This window comes from Equus asinus, chromosome 10, assembly GCF_041296235.1.
Source record: "Equus asinus isolate D_3611 breed Donkey chromosome 10, EquAss-T2T_v2, whole genome shotgun sequence".
NCBI lineage: Eukaryota > Metazoa > Chordata > Mammalia > Perissodactyla > Equidae > Equus > Equus asinus.
In genome coordinates, this window is record NC_091799.1 from 68125377 (window position 1) to 68145024 (window position 19648).

At 36.8% G+C, this 19648-nt stretch overlaps 1 protein-coding gene across 1 annotated transcript in view; it reads left to right on the forward strand.

The window, feature by feature from the left end:
- DHX29 (DExH-box helicase 29) overlaps positions 1-19648 on the forward strand; it is a 47568-nt gene that overhangs the window by 1702 nt on the left and 26218 nt on the right. Inside the window, exons 2-10 of the mRNA XM_014860338.3 lie at positions 6189-6262; positions 7455-7568; positions 8484-8613; positions 9350-9495; positions 11008-11136; positions 14230-14356; positions 15359-15517; positions 18984-19149; positions 19412-19535. Of these exons, the coding sequence (XP_014715824.2) occupies positions 6189-6262; positions 7455-7568; positions 8484-8613; positions 9350-9495; positions 11008-11136; positions 14230-14356; positions 15359-15517; positions 18984-19149; positions 19412-19535 (1169 nt within the window). The remainder of the gene's footprint in view (positions 1-6188; positions 6263-7454; positions 7569-8483; positions 8614-9349; positions 9496-11007; positions 11137-14229; positions 14357-15358; positions 15518-18983; positions 19150-19411; positions 19536-19648) is intronic.

Below are 19648 nucleotides of genomic sequence, written 5' to 3' on the forward strand. Positions count from 1 at the left end.
TGGATAATAATTCTTTGCTCTGCAATTTATTGTAACATTTTAACTACAAAACTATTATGCCTGTAATTACCAATACATAGAATTTCTCCTTGACTATTCTATGGCACTTTTACTCTGTGAATCAGCCTCTTTCTGACTCTGTCTTTTCCTGATATTCCCCTGAATTCTTTGAACTCTCTAATAGTCATTAGTGGTATTCTTTGGCTTCCTGTTAGCCCAGCCCCAAAGTGTGACCCTTACCGAAGGTGTCGGTCTGTGACAGTATAGTTCCCTCTTTACAGCCCTTCTAGGAGAGTTCATCTACTTCCATTACTTTTTCTGTCTTTTCCTTTGTAGATGACTTCTCGATTAACATGTCCAATCCTGATCGCTAGTCCAAGCTCAAGTCAGCCATTTTTATATTTTCTTGGACTTTTCGCTCTATTTTGCAAGCATCTCAAATTTAACACGGCTAATGTTGAACTACACTTTTCTGCCTCAAAGTAGCTTCTCCTCTGACTTCCTTGTCTCTCTTCTTCCACAGTCCTCTTTATGCAGTGTCAATAGTTATTTTCGATGTCTTCCTTTCTTCCCTACGTTGAATCTACTGCCAAGCCCTGTGCAGTCTTCCCTTATTTATCTTCCATGTATACGCTTTTCACTTCTCCTTTGTACTGTTCACACCTCAATCTAGGCACTCATGAATTCCTGGAGTACCAGCAAAGCCTTGTCTCCCATTGGTCTCCCTAGCTCTACTCTTCTGCCTCCTCCAGTCTGTCCTGCATACAAGCATAAGACTGATCTTTCAGAAACACCACTTTGATCATAGTGCTTCCCCGTTTCTTCCACAGCATCCTCACTGACTTTGTGATAAAGTCCAAATCATTCAGCTAGCATGTAAGACCCCCTTTCCAGCCTTTTCTTACTAACTCCTATATTCAGCTATAGCAAATCTGGTGTATTTTCACTGCTCAAATGCAGCCATTGGCTTTTTGCCTACTCATGTTTATTCTTGCCATTTTCTCTTAATGGAATGCCATCTATCCCTAACACTATTTTCCAAAATCCTATAGTACACACCCTGGATGTCAACTACTTTGTGAATTCTTCCTGTATCCACAGTTATGTATCATTGTTGTTGGAATCTTTCTTTTTGGTGTTTAAATCTTGCCTATGGTATGTGAGGAATTATACATTTTATTTATCCTACAAAATTTTAGGGAGTAGGAACTGTTGCATGGATATGTCCCTCAGTATCTACTCCAATGCTGTACCTATAGTCATTCAGAAAATTTCTTGGATAAGTGACAAGGAGAAATTCAGAGGAATTATTAAGACCCAGAAATCAAGAGAGAGAAAATGAGAGGTCATTTACTAAATTTATAGGGAATTTTTTATTTTGAGGAAGCTTAGCCCTGAGCTAACTACTGCCAATCCTCCTCTTTTTGCTGGGGAAGACTGGTCCTGAGCTAACATCCATGCCCATCTTCCTCTACTTTATATGTGGGACGCCTACCACAGCATGGCTTGACAAGCGGTGCTATGTCTGCACCCGGGATCCGAACCGGTGAACCCTGAGCTGCCGAGAAGCCGAACGTGTGAACTTAACTGCTGTGCCACTGGGCCGGCCCCTATAGGGTATTTTTTGTAACTGTAAATTAATATATATAGCAGTGTAAATAAAATGTTGCACAGATTACCACATGATTTTTTCTGTTTGGGTATTGTTAGATAACGTGTGATAGGCCTACTTTGGAGAAAAAAGTAGAAAAATACACGAAAAAACGTTATTTTGAACTCTTTGTAGTTCCTAATGTCCATGTCCCCCACTTCCATCTCCCTCTACCTTTTCAAACTATTTGAAGGACTGTACAAAGCATACTTTTTCAAAACCTGTACTCATGTCTGAAGGTAGAAAATCACTAGTGCCACAAAATGGCTCTTGGTGCAGTTCTAGGTGTTCTGCCACTCCTGTTTTTTCATTTCATTTGTTCATCAAATAATTTTTGAAGAGCTGCTATGTGCCAAGAAATGTTTTAGGCACTGGGAATAATACATGAACAAAACAGATTCCTGCTTTTAAGGAGCTTGCATTATTGGGCGCTGGGGTGGGGGGGGGGTGGTTCTCACCATAAGGCTTGTGTTTGTGAAAATTCTTAAGCCTAGTTTAGACTTAAAATCTTAAGAGGGAAATAAGACTGGGAGACTGATGTCATGAGTAAATTCATAAAAAGCCATTATAAATATTTTTTAGAATCACCAAAATGGAACAGAAAAAGTGCTATTGTGGTCAAACAATAGTGATCTGGTAAAGAATTGAGTGATTGGATCTATTTTGGTTTAAAACAGGGATGGCTTCCTGAGGAAACATTTATGCTGAGATGATTTGATGCAACCAGCCATTGGAAAATCCAGAGACACTATGGTTGAGGCTGAGGGAACAAGTACAGAGGCCCTAAGATGGGAACAAGCTTGACATGTGCAAGACGAGAAGAAGAAAGTCTCTGTGGGTGGCGTTAGAGAGAGGGGTCTAGTGTGGGTATTAAGTGGGGGAGAGACCTTAGCTAGTTGGCGTTTTTAAAGGATTAGTCAGGTGGTTCTGTCAGTATGGACTTCCTCACAGACCCAGACTGCTCAGATTATATCAGTTCACCCTCATTTATTCTCTGGATACCCTGTACTTCCCCTTCATGGCTTATTTGGATAATTAGTTGCTCACTTATTCCACCAGAATATGAGCTCCATGAGGACAATAACTAGGTCTTATTTATCCCTGTTTGGATCCCTTGGCTGGTTTGGATCCCCTTGCAGGTGTATACTGTTGATCAGGGAGCTGGGGTGCCTTAGTACACCTGTCACCAACATTAGGAACTCAAAGTGAATGTCTTAGTGGTAGTGGGTCATTACAATCACCATCTGATGTAAAATGCAATACAGTATAAAAGGAATATATTCTAAAAGAAAGAGTACTGGGCAACAAGAAATTGATTCGGGTTGATGCTTTTTTTTATTAGCTGAGTCATCTTGAAGAAATCACTTGGTTTTTATGTGCTTTGACTTTAATGTAATAAATATTTTTGAGAGCCAGTTATGTGTTGCATTTTCCCATGAACTATCACTTATAAATTTGAAATCCATAATACTTTTGCCTTAGAGATACTACACACTAACATTTTTACTTCAAGTCAGATTTCCAGTAATTCCTTCCATCTGAAACAGAGAACCAAAACTTATGGATAAAGGTTTCTAAGCAGCAGGGAAACTAGCTGTCATAAATCTTATGCACTTTACTTGGCAAAAATAAAGATGGGAACCATCTTTATTCCATGGCTTACTGACTTAGAATTGTATTTGAAAATAGGGTTACTCATTTATAAGTTTGAATATCTGTTTTCTTCTGCTGGCTCAGCCTTTTTGGTAGCCTGTGCAAGCCTCTCAGCAAAGTAACAGATATTCATAATAAGTAATGCATCATAAAAAGCTTTCAATTTTGCTTTGAATTTGGCAGGAAGTATAAATACATTTTAGAAGGATTTCCATCAAATTGTTTGAAAATGCATTTCACATTCTGCAGTTTTCATTCACACTGGTTAAAAATCTTATATGAACAGGTTTTAGGAAGAATTTGAAAGTGAAAGGGCCTTACTGGTTTACTTGATTTAATTGGTGATATCTCTGTGGCAAGACCTCTTTATTGCTTCAGTTCCTGAGTATTGATTAAAATGAAGACACACCCACTTTTAGAGACCCTGATTGACACTCAGTGAATGCACAGCAAATTTTTGCATATATTCCCCTTCTGATTTTTCTGGCACTCAGCTCTTCTTTTATTTGCCCTCTGGAAATTTGCAGTATAAGCTGACCTCAAGGAAGTGATATGATTGGATGTCTTAGGTGGAATGGTTGGAGGAGACAAATGAGAGCTTATTGCAATCTTCAATTCACTAATTTAAAATACAAGACCAAAAAATGTTATTAAAGGAATTTGCAATCTCACCTCTGTCAGTAACACATCAACCTTGTGCTGTTTCTCAGTAGACTCTTGATAATGAACTGTTCAGCCATCTGTAGCTTTTCAAAGAGTTATAACTGGGGCCCCTTGGAAGATTTAGGGACCTCTAAAACTCTGGTTAGTATGCTAAATTTGTGAATGAGTTTACTACAACTGTTTAGACCCTTAGAAATGGTTAAGGACTACTGATATATACTGTTCTTTTTCACCACTGACATGAGTTTGTGAGCAAAGTTACTAGGATTAAGGTAAAGTCTGAGACTAAAAGATACAGAAACTAACCATACTATACCACACTTGTTATTATTTTTTAACATATTCCAGGTAACCTTAAGTACTCCTATATAACTATAGCACAGAAGTAATTCAGGAAACCACAGATGTCCCTAGTTCAGACTGCCCAAATGTAAATAGTTATTCTTGAAAACTTTTGAACAATCTAATGTAAGTCAACAGAGACCAAAGTCCTTGACTTTTAAAATCATAATAAGCTTCTCTTAAATTTAGTGCTTAGGTTTCTCTCTGAAAGTGAAAAAAATTTCCCATTTTAAGGTGTTTAAAAGCAGAGTAACTAGGTTTTATTAGATTCTAGGATTATTCTTACACAGCAAGTGGTTCTCAAAGTGTGCCCAGGGGGTCCTGGGGAATTCTTGAGATCTTTCTGGCAAAACTACTTTCATAATAATTCTGAAAAGGTATTTGCCATTTTCCTGCTAATTTTCTCATAAGTGTACAATGGCATTTTCCAGTGGCTACATGGTGTGTAATATTACAGAAGATTGAATGCAGAAGCCAGACATTAAGAGATTTGCAAAAATGGAAAACAATTTTTTTTAATTGAGGTAACATTGGTTTATAACTATAAATTTCAGGTGTACGTCATTATATTTTGACTTCTGTACAGACTACATTATATTCACTGCCAAAAGTCTAGTTGCCATCCCTCACTGTACACATGTGCCCCTTTACCCCTTTACCCCTTCCCCTACTCCCCTTCCCCCAAGTAATCACCAGTCTGTTCTCTGTATCTATGTGTTTGGCAAACAATTTTTTTGTTTTGGAAAATTTAGTTATTTTTCATAAAAAATATTAATATTAACATGTAGCAGATTTATTATTTTTAATGCATTATGAATATTTTTAAAAATTTCCTGTTTTATAGTATGGTAAATATCAATATTATAACACAAGTTAACAAAAAGTACTTGGGATCTTCAGTAATTTTTTAACAGAGTGAGGAGATCATGAGATCAAAGGTTTTGAAAATAATATTTATTCCTTCCTGGTTACTCATTGTTAGGGGTAAGATACAGTATTTCTGTTGACAGGAACAAACTTGGCAACTGGGTAGTGGGTGGAGTAGTGTTCCCTCCAAAAGTTCCTGTCCACCTGGAACCTCAGAATGTGACTTTATTTGGAAATAAGGTCTTTGGAGATGTGATTAGTTAAGGATGTTGAGATGAAATCATCCTGGGTTTAGGGATGACTAGAATCCAGAGAAAAGAAAGGGAGATTTGGATACAGAGAGACACAGGGAATAAGGCCATTTGAAGACCCATGTGAAGAAGGAAGCAAACAAGCCAAGTGATGCCTGGGGTTACCAGAAGCCCGAAGAGGCAAGAAAGGATTCTTGTTTAGAACCTTCGGAGGGAGCGTGATCCTATTGACACCTTGCTTTTAGATTTCTAGCTTCCAGAATTGTGAGAGAATATTTCTGTTATATTCAGCCACCAATCTGTGGTAATTATTACAGCAGCCCTAGGAAACTAATACAGTGACCTTGAACTCAATAGAAGATGATAGGAACTCCCATCTCCTTTCTACCTTGGGAGTGCTTTCTCTTCAGAATTACCCGTCTTCTCTGCCAGGAATCTAATATCCTCTGAGATCTTTTTCAGCTGTCAGGCAGAAGAACATATGATTTTAAAAACATGAGGATGAAGACAGACTTAATCTAGAACATATACATACAAGCATTTGCACCTTATGAGAAATTGGTTAACCTAGAGAATGCTAATTGGTAAAGTATTTTCAAAAATTTAGAGGGAGTTTTTCTGACTTCTAGATTGAGTTATTTGGTGAAGTGGGGGAAAAGCTGAAATCAAATTTTTAATATTTAGTAATCTTTAGAGGAAATTAAAATAGTGTAGTGGATATTAATCATTAAATTGCCTTGACTATTGTCTGTTATATACAGGTCCAAAAATTTATAGTTTTAATTCTGCAAATGATTCTGGTGGTCCTGCAAATCTGGATAAATCCATTTTGAAAGTAAGTACCAAAGTTTTGAGTCATTTCAAGAAATGTTCTGTTTAAAAAAATGAAAAAGATATTCTTAAATATAAGAAAATGATGGGGTATTTTAAATTTGTGTAAATAGTACACTAATTGCTAATCTATACTAAATAGGAGTACATCATACACATATGTCGAGAGCCTCTAAGAAATTAAGGAAGATCTGGATAAGGTCCAAACTTCTAAGCATAGCATACACATCCTTTCAGATCTGACTTAGTATATCTTTCCAGCCTCCTCTTCAGTACTCTTCTCCACTTAAAATTTTAGTTCACATCTCATTGTCCCCCCAAATCCCACGTGATTTTATGACTCCAGGCTTTTGTCCATGGGCTCTCTACCTAGAATGCCCTACTTCCCCTTCTCCATTTGTCACCTCTGTGACCTCTATGAAGTCCTTCATAACTTACCAGGTTGATTTTCCCAGTGGTCCATTAGCACTTCATATTTCTGTTTAAATAATTGCCATGCTGGGTTACAATTTATCTTTTTATATATGTTTACTGTGCTAGACTGAATTCCTGAAGTATATTTTTGTGTATGGCTCATAGTAGGCCTTCAGTAAAGATGTAATAAAGGGAAAGTATTTTTGTAGGTAGATGCTATTGTACTCTTAGGTTAAAAATTTGGAAGCAACAGAAGATAAAATGGCTAATAGGAAAAAAACAGGAGTGAAACTCTGGAACCAAAAGAATTTGTGTAATCTAATTATTACTATTTATATAGAGTTTATTTGATATGCACCCTTTTTGGTGTAGCCTCCGTTTGTTCAGGCTGTGTGCTTGGGCCTGGTTTACTTAAAGGAGATTTCTGGGCTCCATCCCCAAGGGTTCTGATTCAGTATGTTTAAGATAGGGCTTAGGAGTCTGTCTTTGTGATCGCAATCCAAAGGTAGTCCAAGGACAATGTCTTGAGACTTATGGCTTCAAGAGGCTTTATAAAAGGAATGTTCTCTTGCCATATTTTGTTGCCTTTTTCATATCCCATTTTTTCTTAAATATATGGTAGGAATGTGGTCCAAAATATGATAATTAGTGTATCTGATTTTAGCTGAAATTCTGGGCTTGGTTTTCAGGGATATAGAAAACTATATGATTTGCTTCTAATTATTTATTAAATATTATTTAATAGTTTAGCTTCTAATTGATGTGACTTTTGGCCTCAACAGGTGGTAATTAATAACAAACTAGAACAAAGAATTATTGGAGTGATCAATGAGCATAAAAAGCAAAATAATGACAAGGGAGTGATTTCTGGAAGACTTACTGCCAAAAAACTACAGGTATTTTGCACACATTTTTGAAGTTCCTCATTTTTAGTGGAGCATTTTTAAGACAGCTCCACATGTGAGCTAAAGTGACTTTTTCAACTTCCATTTAGGTTTCACGACTGTCATTTCCATCTGCAAGAATAGGGAAGGAATTGTGCTAGATACAACTACACACATTAAAATGGTGATATGAAAACTTACATTCCCCAAAGTATTTTAATCTCTGTAGTGGGCACTTTGCTTACATTGTTTCTGACACAACAATCCCAGGAGGTATTTTGCCCCATTTTTCAAGTGAAGGAGTTCAGGCTTGGAAAGATTACATAAATTATAGACTGAGGTTGTTAATTAGTAAGTAGCAGAGTGAGCAGAGTCTGGATTTGAACCCAGTTCTGCCCAGCTCTAAAGATCATGCTTTAGAAAGTACATTAAAATGCTTTACTTTATGTATGAATGTGTTCATTGAAGCACTGCTTGTAATAAGAAAAAATCCTAAATGATCACCAATAGGAGGATGTATAATTAGATTATGATGTGTCTGCCCAATGAAATATTATGTAACTATTAAAAGTGATGAAGAGTCTCTAATAACTTTTGAAGATACTTATATTATAATATTAAACGAAATTTGATTTTACAAAACCGTAGAAAAATGACTGAAAGGAAACATATACTGTATTGCAAACAGTATCTTTGGGTAGTGAGATTATGAGCAATTTCTCCTGTTTTTTTTTAATTTATCTGTAGTTCTCAAATTCTCAATACAGTGAGCACATTTAACTCTGCTAACTGAAAAAGAAAAAGAAAGATATTTTTGAAATTAGAATCTGTGTCAGAGTTTCTGATTTAAAATGAACAGGAGGATAATATTACTAATGAAAGGAGAGAAAATTGACAAAATGACTTTTTTACATTTCCCTTTCATAGGATTTATACATGGCTTTACAAGCATTTTCATTTAAGACTAAGGACATTGAAGATGCCATGACTAACACACTCTTACATGGAGGTGATCTTCATTCTGCCTTGGATTGGCTCTGTTTAAACCTTTCAGATGGTAAGCAGTATTGTCATAAAATTCTTTCAGTTTCTAAAACCTTTTGAAATAATTTCAGATTTGTATCAAGCTTTTGACCTGTACTTAAAATTTTACCACTGTGTTGTAATTATTTATTTTTAGACTATCTTATCCTTTTCTACTCTTGTCAGTAAATTCTCCTTAGAGGTTGTAGTCTATGCAAGAAGAAATTATTTTTGTGTGTGTTGCTTTCAGTTGTTGATACTCATTTTAGAATGTACTTAATACAACAAATTCTCAAAGTTTGACTATCTGTAATTTATTAGGCTGTATCTCCTGGTTTTAGTATAGAGATTAGGGCCATCTGACCTTGGATTAATAGTATTTGACTAAGTGGAGGGTCAAGGATTTAATCTTTGGCAAGGACCTGGAGTGCAGATTGCTTTCATAATTGAGTAAGGATACTACCATATGCTGTGACAGGCAAGCAAAAGGTGGGAAGAGTTAAGGTCTTTTTATGAAAATTTAGGAGCCTAACACATTGAAGGTGAAATAAATGGCCAAATAGAGGTGGGCTAGCTATCATCTGATGAGTGGTCTCACTTCTGGTTTGACAATAAACCAGGTTCATCATAGGGTTTCTATTCTTAGGAGATGAGAGGTGGGAGAAAATTAGCTGTTCTTTGTCCAGGCAAGGTTTCTGTGTATGTTTAATAAATATTTGTGTGTTTTATGTATCATACGCATGTTTATTTTCATCCCAATTTCTTTTAAGATGCACTTCCTGAGGGATTCAGTCAGGAATTTGAAGAGCAACAACCTAAAAGTAGGCCAAAATTCCAGTCTCCTCAAATACAAGCTACTATTTCACCTCCATTGCAACCTAAAACCAAAAAACAGGAAGAAGATCCTAAGATTAAGGTAATTTAAGAATTAAAAATTTAAAGTTGTATAAAGTCAGAATGAAGCACATGTAACAGTTTATAAGAGTATAAATATTAGGTTGCCACAACATTTTACTTACTGAAATTAACTAATTAGTTTGCCAAATTTTTCTATCACAGTGTGTTTCAGTTATCTATTACTGCATAACAAACCACCCGAAAATGCAGTGACTTAAACCAACAATTTATTATTTCTTACGATTCTGTAGTTTGGGCTGGGCTCAGCTGGGCAGTTCTTCTGTCCCATGAGGTGTATATTTTCAGACTGGAACATCTAAAATGATTTCTTGACACACGTGACTAGTGCCTCAGCTAGGGACTAGCCAGGCATCCCTCTCTCTCCATGACTAACTTGGGTTTCCTCACATATGGTGATTTCAGGGTGATTGGGCTTCTTACATGGCATCTGGCTTCCAAGAGCAAGTATTTCCAGATGATAAGCCCCAATGTACAAATTTTTATCAAGCCTCTGCTTGTATCACTCTTGCTAATGTCCCATTGGTTGAAGCAAGTGAAATGGCCAGTTCCAAAATCTGTGTGGAAGGAGATTACAGAAAGGCATGAATACTGGATGGTTTGTGTCATTCGAGTATTACACTTGAATACTCTGCATATTATAAAATATCTGTGAACATGGATGAACCTAGAGAACATTATACTAAGTGAAAGGAGCCAGTCACAGAAAGCCAAGAACTGTGTGATTTCACTTATAAGAGGTATCTAAAATAGTCAAACTCAGAGAAGCAGAGAATAGAATGGCAGTTACCAGGGGCTAAGGGGAGGAGAGAGAATGGGGAAACGTTGCTTAATGGTTATAAAGGTTCAGTTATACATGATGAATAAGTTCTAGAGATAAACATAGTCCCTATAGTTAACAATACAGCTCTAAACAGTACAGATCTCATGTTAAGTGTTCTTACCACAACCACCCCTCCCTACCACCAACACACCCACAGACACGCACAAAAGAACACAAGGAAATTTTTGGAGGTTAGGTATGTTTAGTACCTTGATTGTAGTGATGGTATCATGAGTATATGCAAATATCCAAACTCAGCAAAATGATAAGTTTATATATACATTATCATTAACATTTAATTAATGAATTAATGTGACATTAACATATATATTTAGTATGTGCAGTTTTTTAATATGTCAGTTATATCTCAATAAAATAACAAAACAAAAACCTATGGAAGCATTATCCCCACAACACCATTGTTCTTAAGTAATAACACTAGTTTTTAACAATTCTTTTTTTTGCTTCTTTATGTAAACATATTCTTTGAATTATGCAAGTTTAGACTTCCTAAAGTAATGTTGAGTTCAATTCATTTGTCCTTCATTGAACAGTAGAGAATATGATTTTTGAGGCTTATATGTCTGTTCCTCCTGAGTATAAAGAAATTCTAAAAACAGTGACACTGATGATAGTTTTGACACCTTTTTCTAACTTTGGTTTTTCAAATATTTGTGGTTTTCTTCCTAGCCAAAAAAGGAAGAAAAAAATTTGGAAGTGAATATGAAAGAATGGATTTTGCGGTATGCTGAACAACAAAATGAAGAAGAAAAGAGTGAGAATTCTAAAAGTCTAGAAGAGGAAGAAAAATTTGACCCTGTGAGTAGAAATTTATATTAGACTTCTAGCTAGATATTCCTAGGCAAAATATGTAACTTTTTTGAAACTTAATTCCCCCATTTGTAAATTGGAGAAATACCTTAAGGGGTTGATGTGAAAATTAAACAAAATAACACTTAGGGAAAAACGTCACACAAAATAACTGCTCAATATATATTAATTACATTCCTTCCATGTTTAAAGAGATAATCATCAAATATTTTTAAATGATTGATATGTGTAAGGAATATGCTAAATTCTTTGGATATTAAAAAAAAAAGGCACCTTCCTTTCTAGAGGAAACCTGTAGTCTGGAGAGAAAAAAACCTAGATGTCAGAAGATAAACTAAAAATATGAGATTAAGTGAAAAAAGCAAGTTGTAGAAAGAAAATATTACAATACATATATCTGACAAAGGACTTCTATCTATAATTTATAAAGAAGTTTTAAAAGGACAACAGACACTTCACCGAAGTAGGTATATAGATAGCCAATAAAAAGGTAAAAATAAGTTCAACATTACTTGTCATAAGGAAATGAAAATGAAAACTGCAGTGAGATACTACAATATATCCATCAAAATGGCTAAAATTAAAAAGATCAATAATACCAAGTATTGGGAGGATGTAGAGTGACTGGAATACTCATACATTGATTGTGGGATTGTAAAATGGTACAACCACTTTGGAAAACTGGCACTTTCTTATGAAGTTAAACATACACTTACCATATGACCTAACAATTTCATTCCTAGGTATATACTCAAGAAAAATGAAAACATGTCTGAAAAATAAGACTTTTACACAGATGTTCATAGCACCTTTATTTATAGTAAAACACTGCAAGCAACTCCCAAAAACATTGTATAAGAATGAAAGAAGCCAGACACAAATGAGTACATGCTGCGTAATTTCATTGTATTAAATTCCAGACAGGTCATCTATGCAAAATCAATCTATGGTGACAGAAAGCAGATCAGTGGTTGCCTGAGTCCAGGAGTTGGGGAAGGAGATTGACTCTAAAGCATAATGAGGAAACTTCTGGGGATGATGAAACGTTTTATATCTTGATTATGATAGTGGTTACGTGGATGTATACATTTATCGAACTCATTTACCTGTACACTTAAAATGGGTGCATTTTATTGTAAGTAAATCATACTTTAATAAAGTTAGTTTAGAAAGAATAAAAAGGAAATTATAGAACAGCATGAATAGTATGATGAACCCATTTGTGTAAAAGAAAAGCTATATATATACGTATATATGCATTCATATGTATGCGAAGAAAACATCTGGAAAGATACACCAGAAGCTGTTACTAGTGATTAGGACTGGGGCGGTAGGGTGGGAGGGAGACTTCTTTTTTATCTTCTTCTGTATCCTATAAGTTTGTTTTGGTTTTTTGGTTTTTTTGATGAGGAAGAGTGGCCCTGCACTTAGTGTGTGCCCATCTTCTTCTATTTTGTATGTGGGATGCCTCCACAGCATGGCTTGATGACTGGTGTAGGTCCATGCCCGGGATCTGAACTTGCGAACCCCAGGCCACTGAAGTGGAACGTGCTGAACTTAACCACTGTGCCAATGGGCTGGCCCCCTATAAGTTTTTTTTGACTGTGTGCCTGTCTTAAAGTAATGTAAACAAAAAGAATTTAGGACAGTACAAGTCTACCTTGAGTTTCAGAGAAAGAGCGTCTCTTCTATTTGGAGCATTAGGTCAAGACTTCAAAGAAGAGAAGTGGGACTTGAAGGGTGGGTAGAGTGTGCATAGGCAATGAAGGATAGGAAGATGGTCCGGATGGGTGAAATAGTGTGAACAGGGGTACAGAGGTGGGATTGTGCAAGGAGCCTTAGTATTAAACAATAGATGAGTATATACAGACAATAAAATGTGTAGGTGAGTACTGGCAGATAGGAGTAAATAGGTGAGTTCAGCTGAGACTAAAAGATTTTGATGCCCAGAAAATTAATTTGACTTTTCCTATTGATTGTGAAGAGCCATTAGAGGTGGGCAGGGCAGGTGACTGACAAGAAGAATTTGACTTTTTAGGTGAAATTTAGTAGTGTTTAAGGTGGTTTGGAATATTTAATAGTGTTTAGCATGATTTGGAAAGGGTAGGGAGGCCATTTGGTAGCTACTTCACTTATTCAGGCCGGAAATAATAAGGTCCCAAATCAGAAATTGGGCGGCCAGCCGGTGGCGCAGCAGTTAAGTGCACACGTTCCGCTTCGGCGGCCTGGGGTTCACCATTTCGGATCCCGGGTGCGGACATGGCACCGCTTGGCACGCTGTGCTGTGCTAGGCGTCCTGCATATAAAGTAGAGGAAGATGGGCACGGATGTTAGCTCAGGGCCAGTCTTCCTCAGCAAAAAGAGGAGGATTGGCAGCAGTTAGCTCAGGGCTAATCTTCCTCAAAAAAAAAAAAGAATTTGGAAAGGAAGAGAAACATTTAAAGCAAGAATCACTAAAAATTGGTGATTTACTGAATATAAAGGTTAAGGAGCAAAAGACAGCAAGAGATTCGTAGGTGGAGGGATGGTGGTATCAGTGCCATAGATGGGAAAGATGGAAAGAAGAGTTATGATTTGGGTGAATTTGAGGAGATCGCTAACCCTCCTCTCTGTTACGCTATATCGATGTTTGCTTCTGCACAGAATGGTCCCAGAATTCAGCGGGTTGTGTTGCGTCGGTTGTCTCTCTTCCCTTCCTCCCAGCAGTTATGGTTTCAAAGTAGCGCTATGCCTGCCCTCATCTTCTTACCCCAGGCTTTGTTGCTGCACATCTCCTGTCCCTTGTTAACCTAACCTGAGGAAAAGACCAGTAATTTAATTTCCCTGACTATCCTTTTGTAAGATGGAGATTATGAGAAGGAAACTTTCAGATGAATATTATTATATTATTGCCTATGCAATCCTTTGAATATGTATATTTATAAAATGTATAAAAATAAAAATTTAATTTTTCTCTTTACAGAAATGAGCTTATACTTACTTTTGATTCTGTAGTTTGCCTTATTTAAGTTGATATAATACATTGACAATAGATAAACTAATCTTGCTCTTATTTCCTTATCATCATTTTATTTGGAACAGAATGAAAGGTACTTGCACCTTGCAGCAAAACTTCTGGATGCAAAAGAGCAGGCAGCTACCTTTAAACTAGAGAAAAACAAGCAAGGCCAAAAAGAGGCTCAGGAAAAAATAAGAAAATTTCAAAGAGGTAAATACTTTAAGATGCTTAGATGTATAAACGTCTTTTCTTTATTGGCCTTTCTGGGAGGAAAGTTGCCTCTTTTTACTATGTCTCCTCTTTTCTAACAGTTTATACCTGGGATTGGCAAACTTTTTCTATAACAAGCCAAATAGTAAATATTGTAGGTTTTGCAAGCCATACAGACTCTACTACAGCTGCTCAGCTCTCCTTGCACAGCATAAAAGTGGCCATAGACAACACATACACGAATGACTATGTTCTCATAAAACTGTATTTATGGACACTGAAATATGAATTTCATATAATTTTCACGTCAACAAATATTTCTCTTCATCTTTTTCAACCAGTTAAAAATATAAAAGTCAGGCTGGCCTGGTGGTGCAGCGGTTAAGTTCGCACGTTCTGCTTTGTCGGCCTGGAGTTCGCAGGTTTGGATCCCTGGTGTGGACCAACGTACCACTTGGCAAGCCATGCTGTGGCAGGCATCCCACAAAGAAAGTAGAGGAAGATGGGCACAGATGTTAGCTCAGGGCCAGTTTTCCTCAGCAAAAAGAGGAGGATTGGCAGCAGCTGTTAGCCCAGGGCTAATCTTCCCCTGCCCCAAAAAAGGAAATTATATATAAAAGTCATTCTTGGCTCACAGGGTGTACGGAAATAGACAGTGGGGCTGGATTTGGCCTGCAAGCCATAATTGTCAGCCTCTGATGTACACCGTAAAATAACATCTCCATTCAAGAAGGAGAGGTGGACACAATTCTATGAGTAATTACTTCTAATGAAGATGCTTCTCCAAGCCGTCTACATCTGTTAAATAATTTATTTAAAAAATTGCTACATAATGTCAAGGTAGATTGCCTCCGACTTCTAACACAAATTCCTACTAGGAAGTATTGAATAATTGGCTACAAGGAGAAGGAAGGAATGCTACTTTTTTAAAACCATCTTTGCAAAATAAAAAGGCATAAAAAACAAATACGGAAAACTAAACCTCATGTTTTCTCTTGGTAGAAATGGAAAGTTTAGAAGACCATCCAATATTCAATCCAGCCATAAAGATTTCACCTCAACAGAATGAAAGGAAAAAGCCTCCAGTAGCCACAGAAGGAGAAAGTGCTTTGAACTTTAATTTATTTGAAAAATCTACAGCTGCTACTGAAGAAGAGAAAGGTAAAATGAAGAGAAAGCATTCTGGGGTATAATTTGTAAATAGTAAAATGTCAGAGAATATATAATTGAGAAATTGTTACTTTGTATTCTAGCAAACTACATAAGATGGCAGTAAAGTTTTGCTTCCACAAGCTGTCTTGGAAAAGTAATGATTATGATAACTTACTTGTATAACTTTTTTTTTTTTCATCTTCACCACCAAAAGTTGAGTTGCCACCTGTCACCGTTCAAATACTGCCCTTTACCGCTATCGCCCTCCCCCAGCCCTCTTCCCCTCTGGTAGCTACCAATCTATTGTGCGTTTATTTGTTGTTGTTTTATCTTCCACATATGAGTGAAATCATCCAATATTTGGCTTTCTCCATCTGACTTATTTCACTTAGCATACCCTCAAGGTTCATCCATGTTGTCACAAATGGCCAGATTTCATCTTTTTTTATAGCTGAGTGGTATTCCATTGTATATATATATATACCACATCTTTTTCATCCATGCATCTGTTGATGGGCACTTAGGTTGCTTCCAAGTCTTGGCTATTGTGAATAATGCTGCAGTGAACATAGGGGTGCATATATCTTTTCAAATTAGTGTTTTTGTGTTCTTTGGGTAAATACCCAGAAGTGGAATAGCTAGATCATATGGTAGTTCTGTTTTTAATTTTTTGAGGAATCTCTATATGGTCTTCTATTCCTTGTCTTTTGAATAGCCATTCTGATGGGCAGGAAGTAATATCTTCTTGTAATTTTGATTTGCATTTCCCTCCCATAATTAGCGATGTTGAATATCTTTTCATTGTGCCTGTTGGCCATCTGTATGTCTTTGGAAAAATGTCTGTTCAGATCCCCTGCCCTTTTTTTGTAAGCAAAATTAGCCCTGAGCTAACATCCACTGCCAATCCTCCTCTTTTTTGCTGAGGAAGATTGGCCCTAAGCTAATATCTTTGCCCATCTTACTCTACTTTATTTGTGGGACGCCTGCCACAGCATGGCTTGATAAGCGGTGTGTAGGTCCACACCTGGGATCGTAGGTCTGTACCTGAGATCTGAACCAGTGAACACCAGGCTGCCAAAGCGGAACACGCAAATGTAACTGCTACACCACCAGGCCGGGCCCTGTTGATGATTTCTTTTTTTTTTTTAAACATTGGCACCTGAGCTAACAACTGTTGCCAATCTTCTTTTTCTTTTTTTTCTTTAATTGCTTTTTCCTCCCCAAATGCCCCCAGTACATAGTTGTATATTTTAGTTGTGGGTCCTTCTACTTGTGGCATTTGGGATGCCACCTCAACATGGCCTGATAAGTGGTGCCATGTCCGCACCCAGGATCTGAACTGGCAAAACCCTGGGCTGCTGCAGCGGAGTGCACAAACTTAACCACTCGGCCACAGGTCTGGCCCTGTTGATTGATGATTTCTTTTGCTCTGCACAAGCTTTTTAGTTTGATGTAGTCCCATTTGTTTATTTTTTCTTTTGTTTCCCTTGCCTGAGAAGACATATTGAAAAAGATACCACTAAGACCAGTGTCAAAGAGCATACTGCCTATGTTTTCTTCTAGGAGTTTTGTGGTTTCAGGTCTTACATTCAAGTCTTTACTCCATTTCGAGTTAATTTTTGTGTGTGGTGTATTATAGTGGTCTACTTTCATTCTTTTGCATATGGCTGTCCAGTTTTCCCAACACCGTTTATTGAAGAGACTTTCCTTTCTCCATTATACATTCTTTGGTCCTTTCTCAAAAATTAGCTGTCCATTAATGTGTGAGTTTATTTCTGGGCTCTCAGTTCTGTTCCATTGATCTGTGTGTCTGTTTTCCTGCCAGTACCATGCTGTTTTGCTTTTTGTAATTACAAATATCTTGCTTCAGCCTCATCTCTCTCCAGTCTGTCCTCCAAACTCCTGCCAGAATTATCTTTCCGTAACACAGATCTAAATGTGTTTCCTGTTAAAAACCTTTAATCAGTAACAAGTCCAAGCTCTTTATCATGGCGTTGAAGATCTTTTGCATTCTGCCACAGTCTACCTTTCCACTGTGTTCTCCCAGCTATGTACTACAGCCACTTCTTTCTTTAAAATATATGTTGTTTCATGGCTCCATGACTTTGCTCATCCTCTTACCCCCTACTTGGCCAAGCTTTCCCTCGCTTCAAGGCTCAACTCAAACAGCACCTCTTCTTAAAGCCTTCCCTGATTCCTGCCATGCCACCAGATGTGTGTAATTGTGTGCTTCTTTGTGCTCCTAAGTACATTAATGATATAGCTGGTTTAATATTGATCAGTCTGTAATGTAGTCAGTCAAGTCCCACAATAAATTGTCAGTTCTTTTAATTATATATTCTTTCCACAAATATTTATTGAATATTTATTGAAATATTTATTGAATTCTTATTGTTCACAATGTCAGGTGCTATGTGTGCAGTTATTAACAAAATAACCTAGTGTCTGCCCTCTTCAAGTGTACACTCTAGTAGAGAAGGTGAGCTTTAAATATACACAAATATATAATTACAGATTGTGATGTGTACTTTCTTTCTTTTCAAAGAAAGAAAACTGTCTTCTAATAATAGAGATAACAAGGGCGCCTAATTTGGATTGGGGACACCTTGCTGATGACTTGCTCTGAGATCTGACAGATGATTAGGTGTTAGCCTGGTGATGAGATGGTGGAAAGAGCCTTCGAAGGAGGGAGGCAGTACCTTGGGAGTCTAAGGTTGAAGAGAACTTAAAGCAGTACTGTTCAACAGAACACTCTATGATGGGAAGGTTCTGTATCTGCGCTATCCAATGTGGTAGCTACTAACCAAATATGAGTATTGAACACTTGAAATGTGACTAGTACAACTGAGAAATCAAGAATTTAATTTTAATTAATTTAAATTTAGCCACATGTGGCTAGTGGCTACTGTATTGGAACAGGCAGGCTCAGAGCATTTGGGGAATTAACTGATGGCCAGTGTGGCTACAGCATAGTGAGCATGATGGAAGAGTGACAACAGACAAGCAGAGGTGGGCCATGGAGGGCTTTTAGTCAGTAGTGAAGAATTTGGACTTTATTCTATATGTAACATGAAGCCATTGAAGGTGGTGGTGGTGATGGTGGCAGCTGTTAAGCAAAGAAATGATATCTGATTTATATTTTTTCAAAAGATTACCCTTTCTGTGTGGTAACCTACCAAACATTGTAATTCAGAGTATCCTGAATAATTTTTTTCATAGATAGTATCATAGATATTTTATAAGAATACATTTGATACTCAAGATACTTTTTTTAAAGATTCAGATTTTCAGTGGTTTTATCCATCAAGAAGATTTCTTTACATCACTTATAGAAGACCAAGGCTTTCTGTCTGTCCTTTCTTCACCTATTCTCTTCTAAAAGTCTGTTCCCAGAAGTAAGAGGACTTTGAGCACTCAAAAGAGACTGTATATTACTGTAAAACCATTTTTAAAGAACCAATCTTTGTCATTTTAGAGAAAAAGAAAGAACCTCATGATGTAAGAAATTTTGACTATACTGCTCGAAGCTGGACTGGAAAATCTCCCAAACAGTTTCTGATCGATTGGGTCAGGAAGAATCTTCCCAAGAGTCCAAATCCTTCATTTGAAAAAGTTCCAGTAGGTAGATACTGGAAATGTAGGTATGTTTTTTGGTTAGCCGAATGAACTTTTAGAAAAATCTAAGATGAAAATCTTTTTATTTCCTAAGAGTTGAGTAGATGTTTAGGAAGCTCTCTAATTCCACATCTCACAGTGATAGTGTTTATAAATCATTATCTAGTACAATGTCTTCCATGGAAATATCTAATTTAAATAATTAATGTAAACTTAAATTCAACGTTAATGGGCTTCTAACTTTTACTTCATATTTTTATTAAAAAGTTTTTTTTGGCTTCTTTGTAGGGTAAGGGTAATCAAGTCTGAAGATGATGTACTGGTAGTGTGCCCTACGATCTTGACAGAGGATGGCATGCAGGCTCAGCACCTGGGAGCTACTTTAGCTCTTTATCGTTTAGTGAAAGGGCAGGTGAGATTTTTTAGACCTTAGTGTTTCAAAAATCATATGTGGAAGAATGGGTGTACTATTTTTTATCAACATAAAACTGTATCTGCATGTGAAAGGTAATATTTAATTATGGC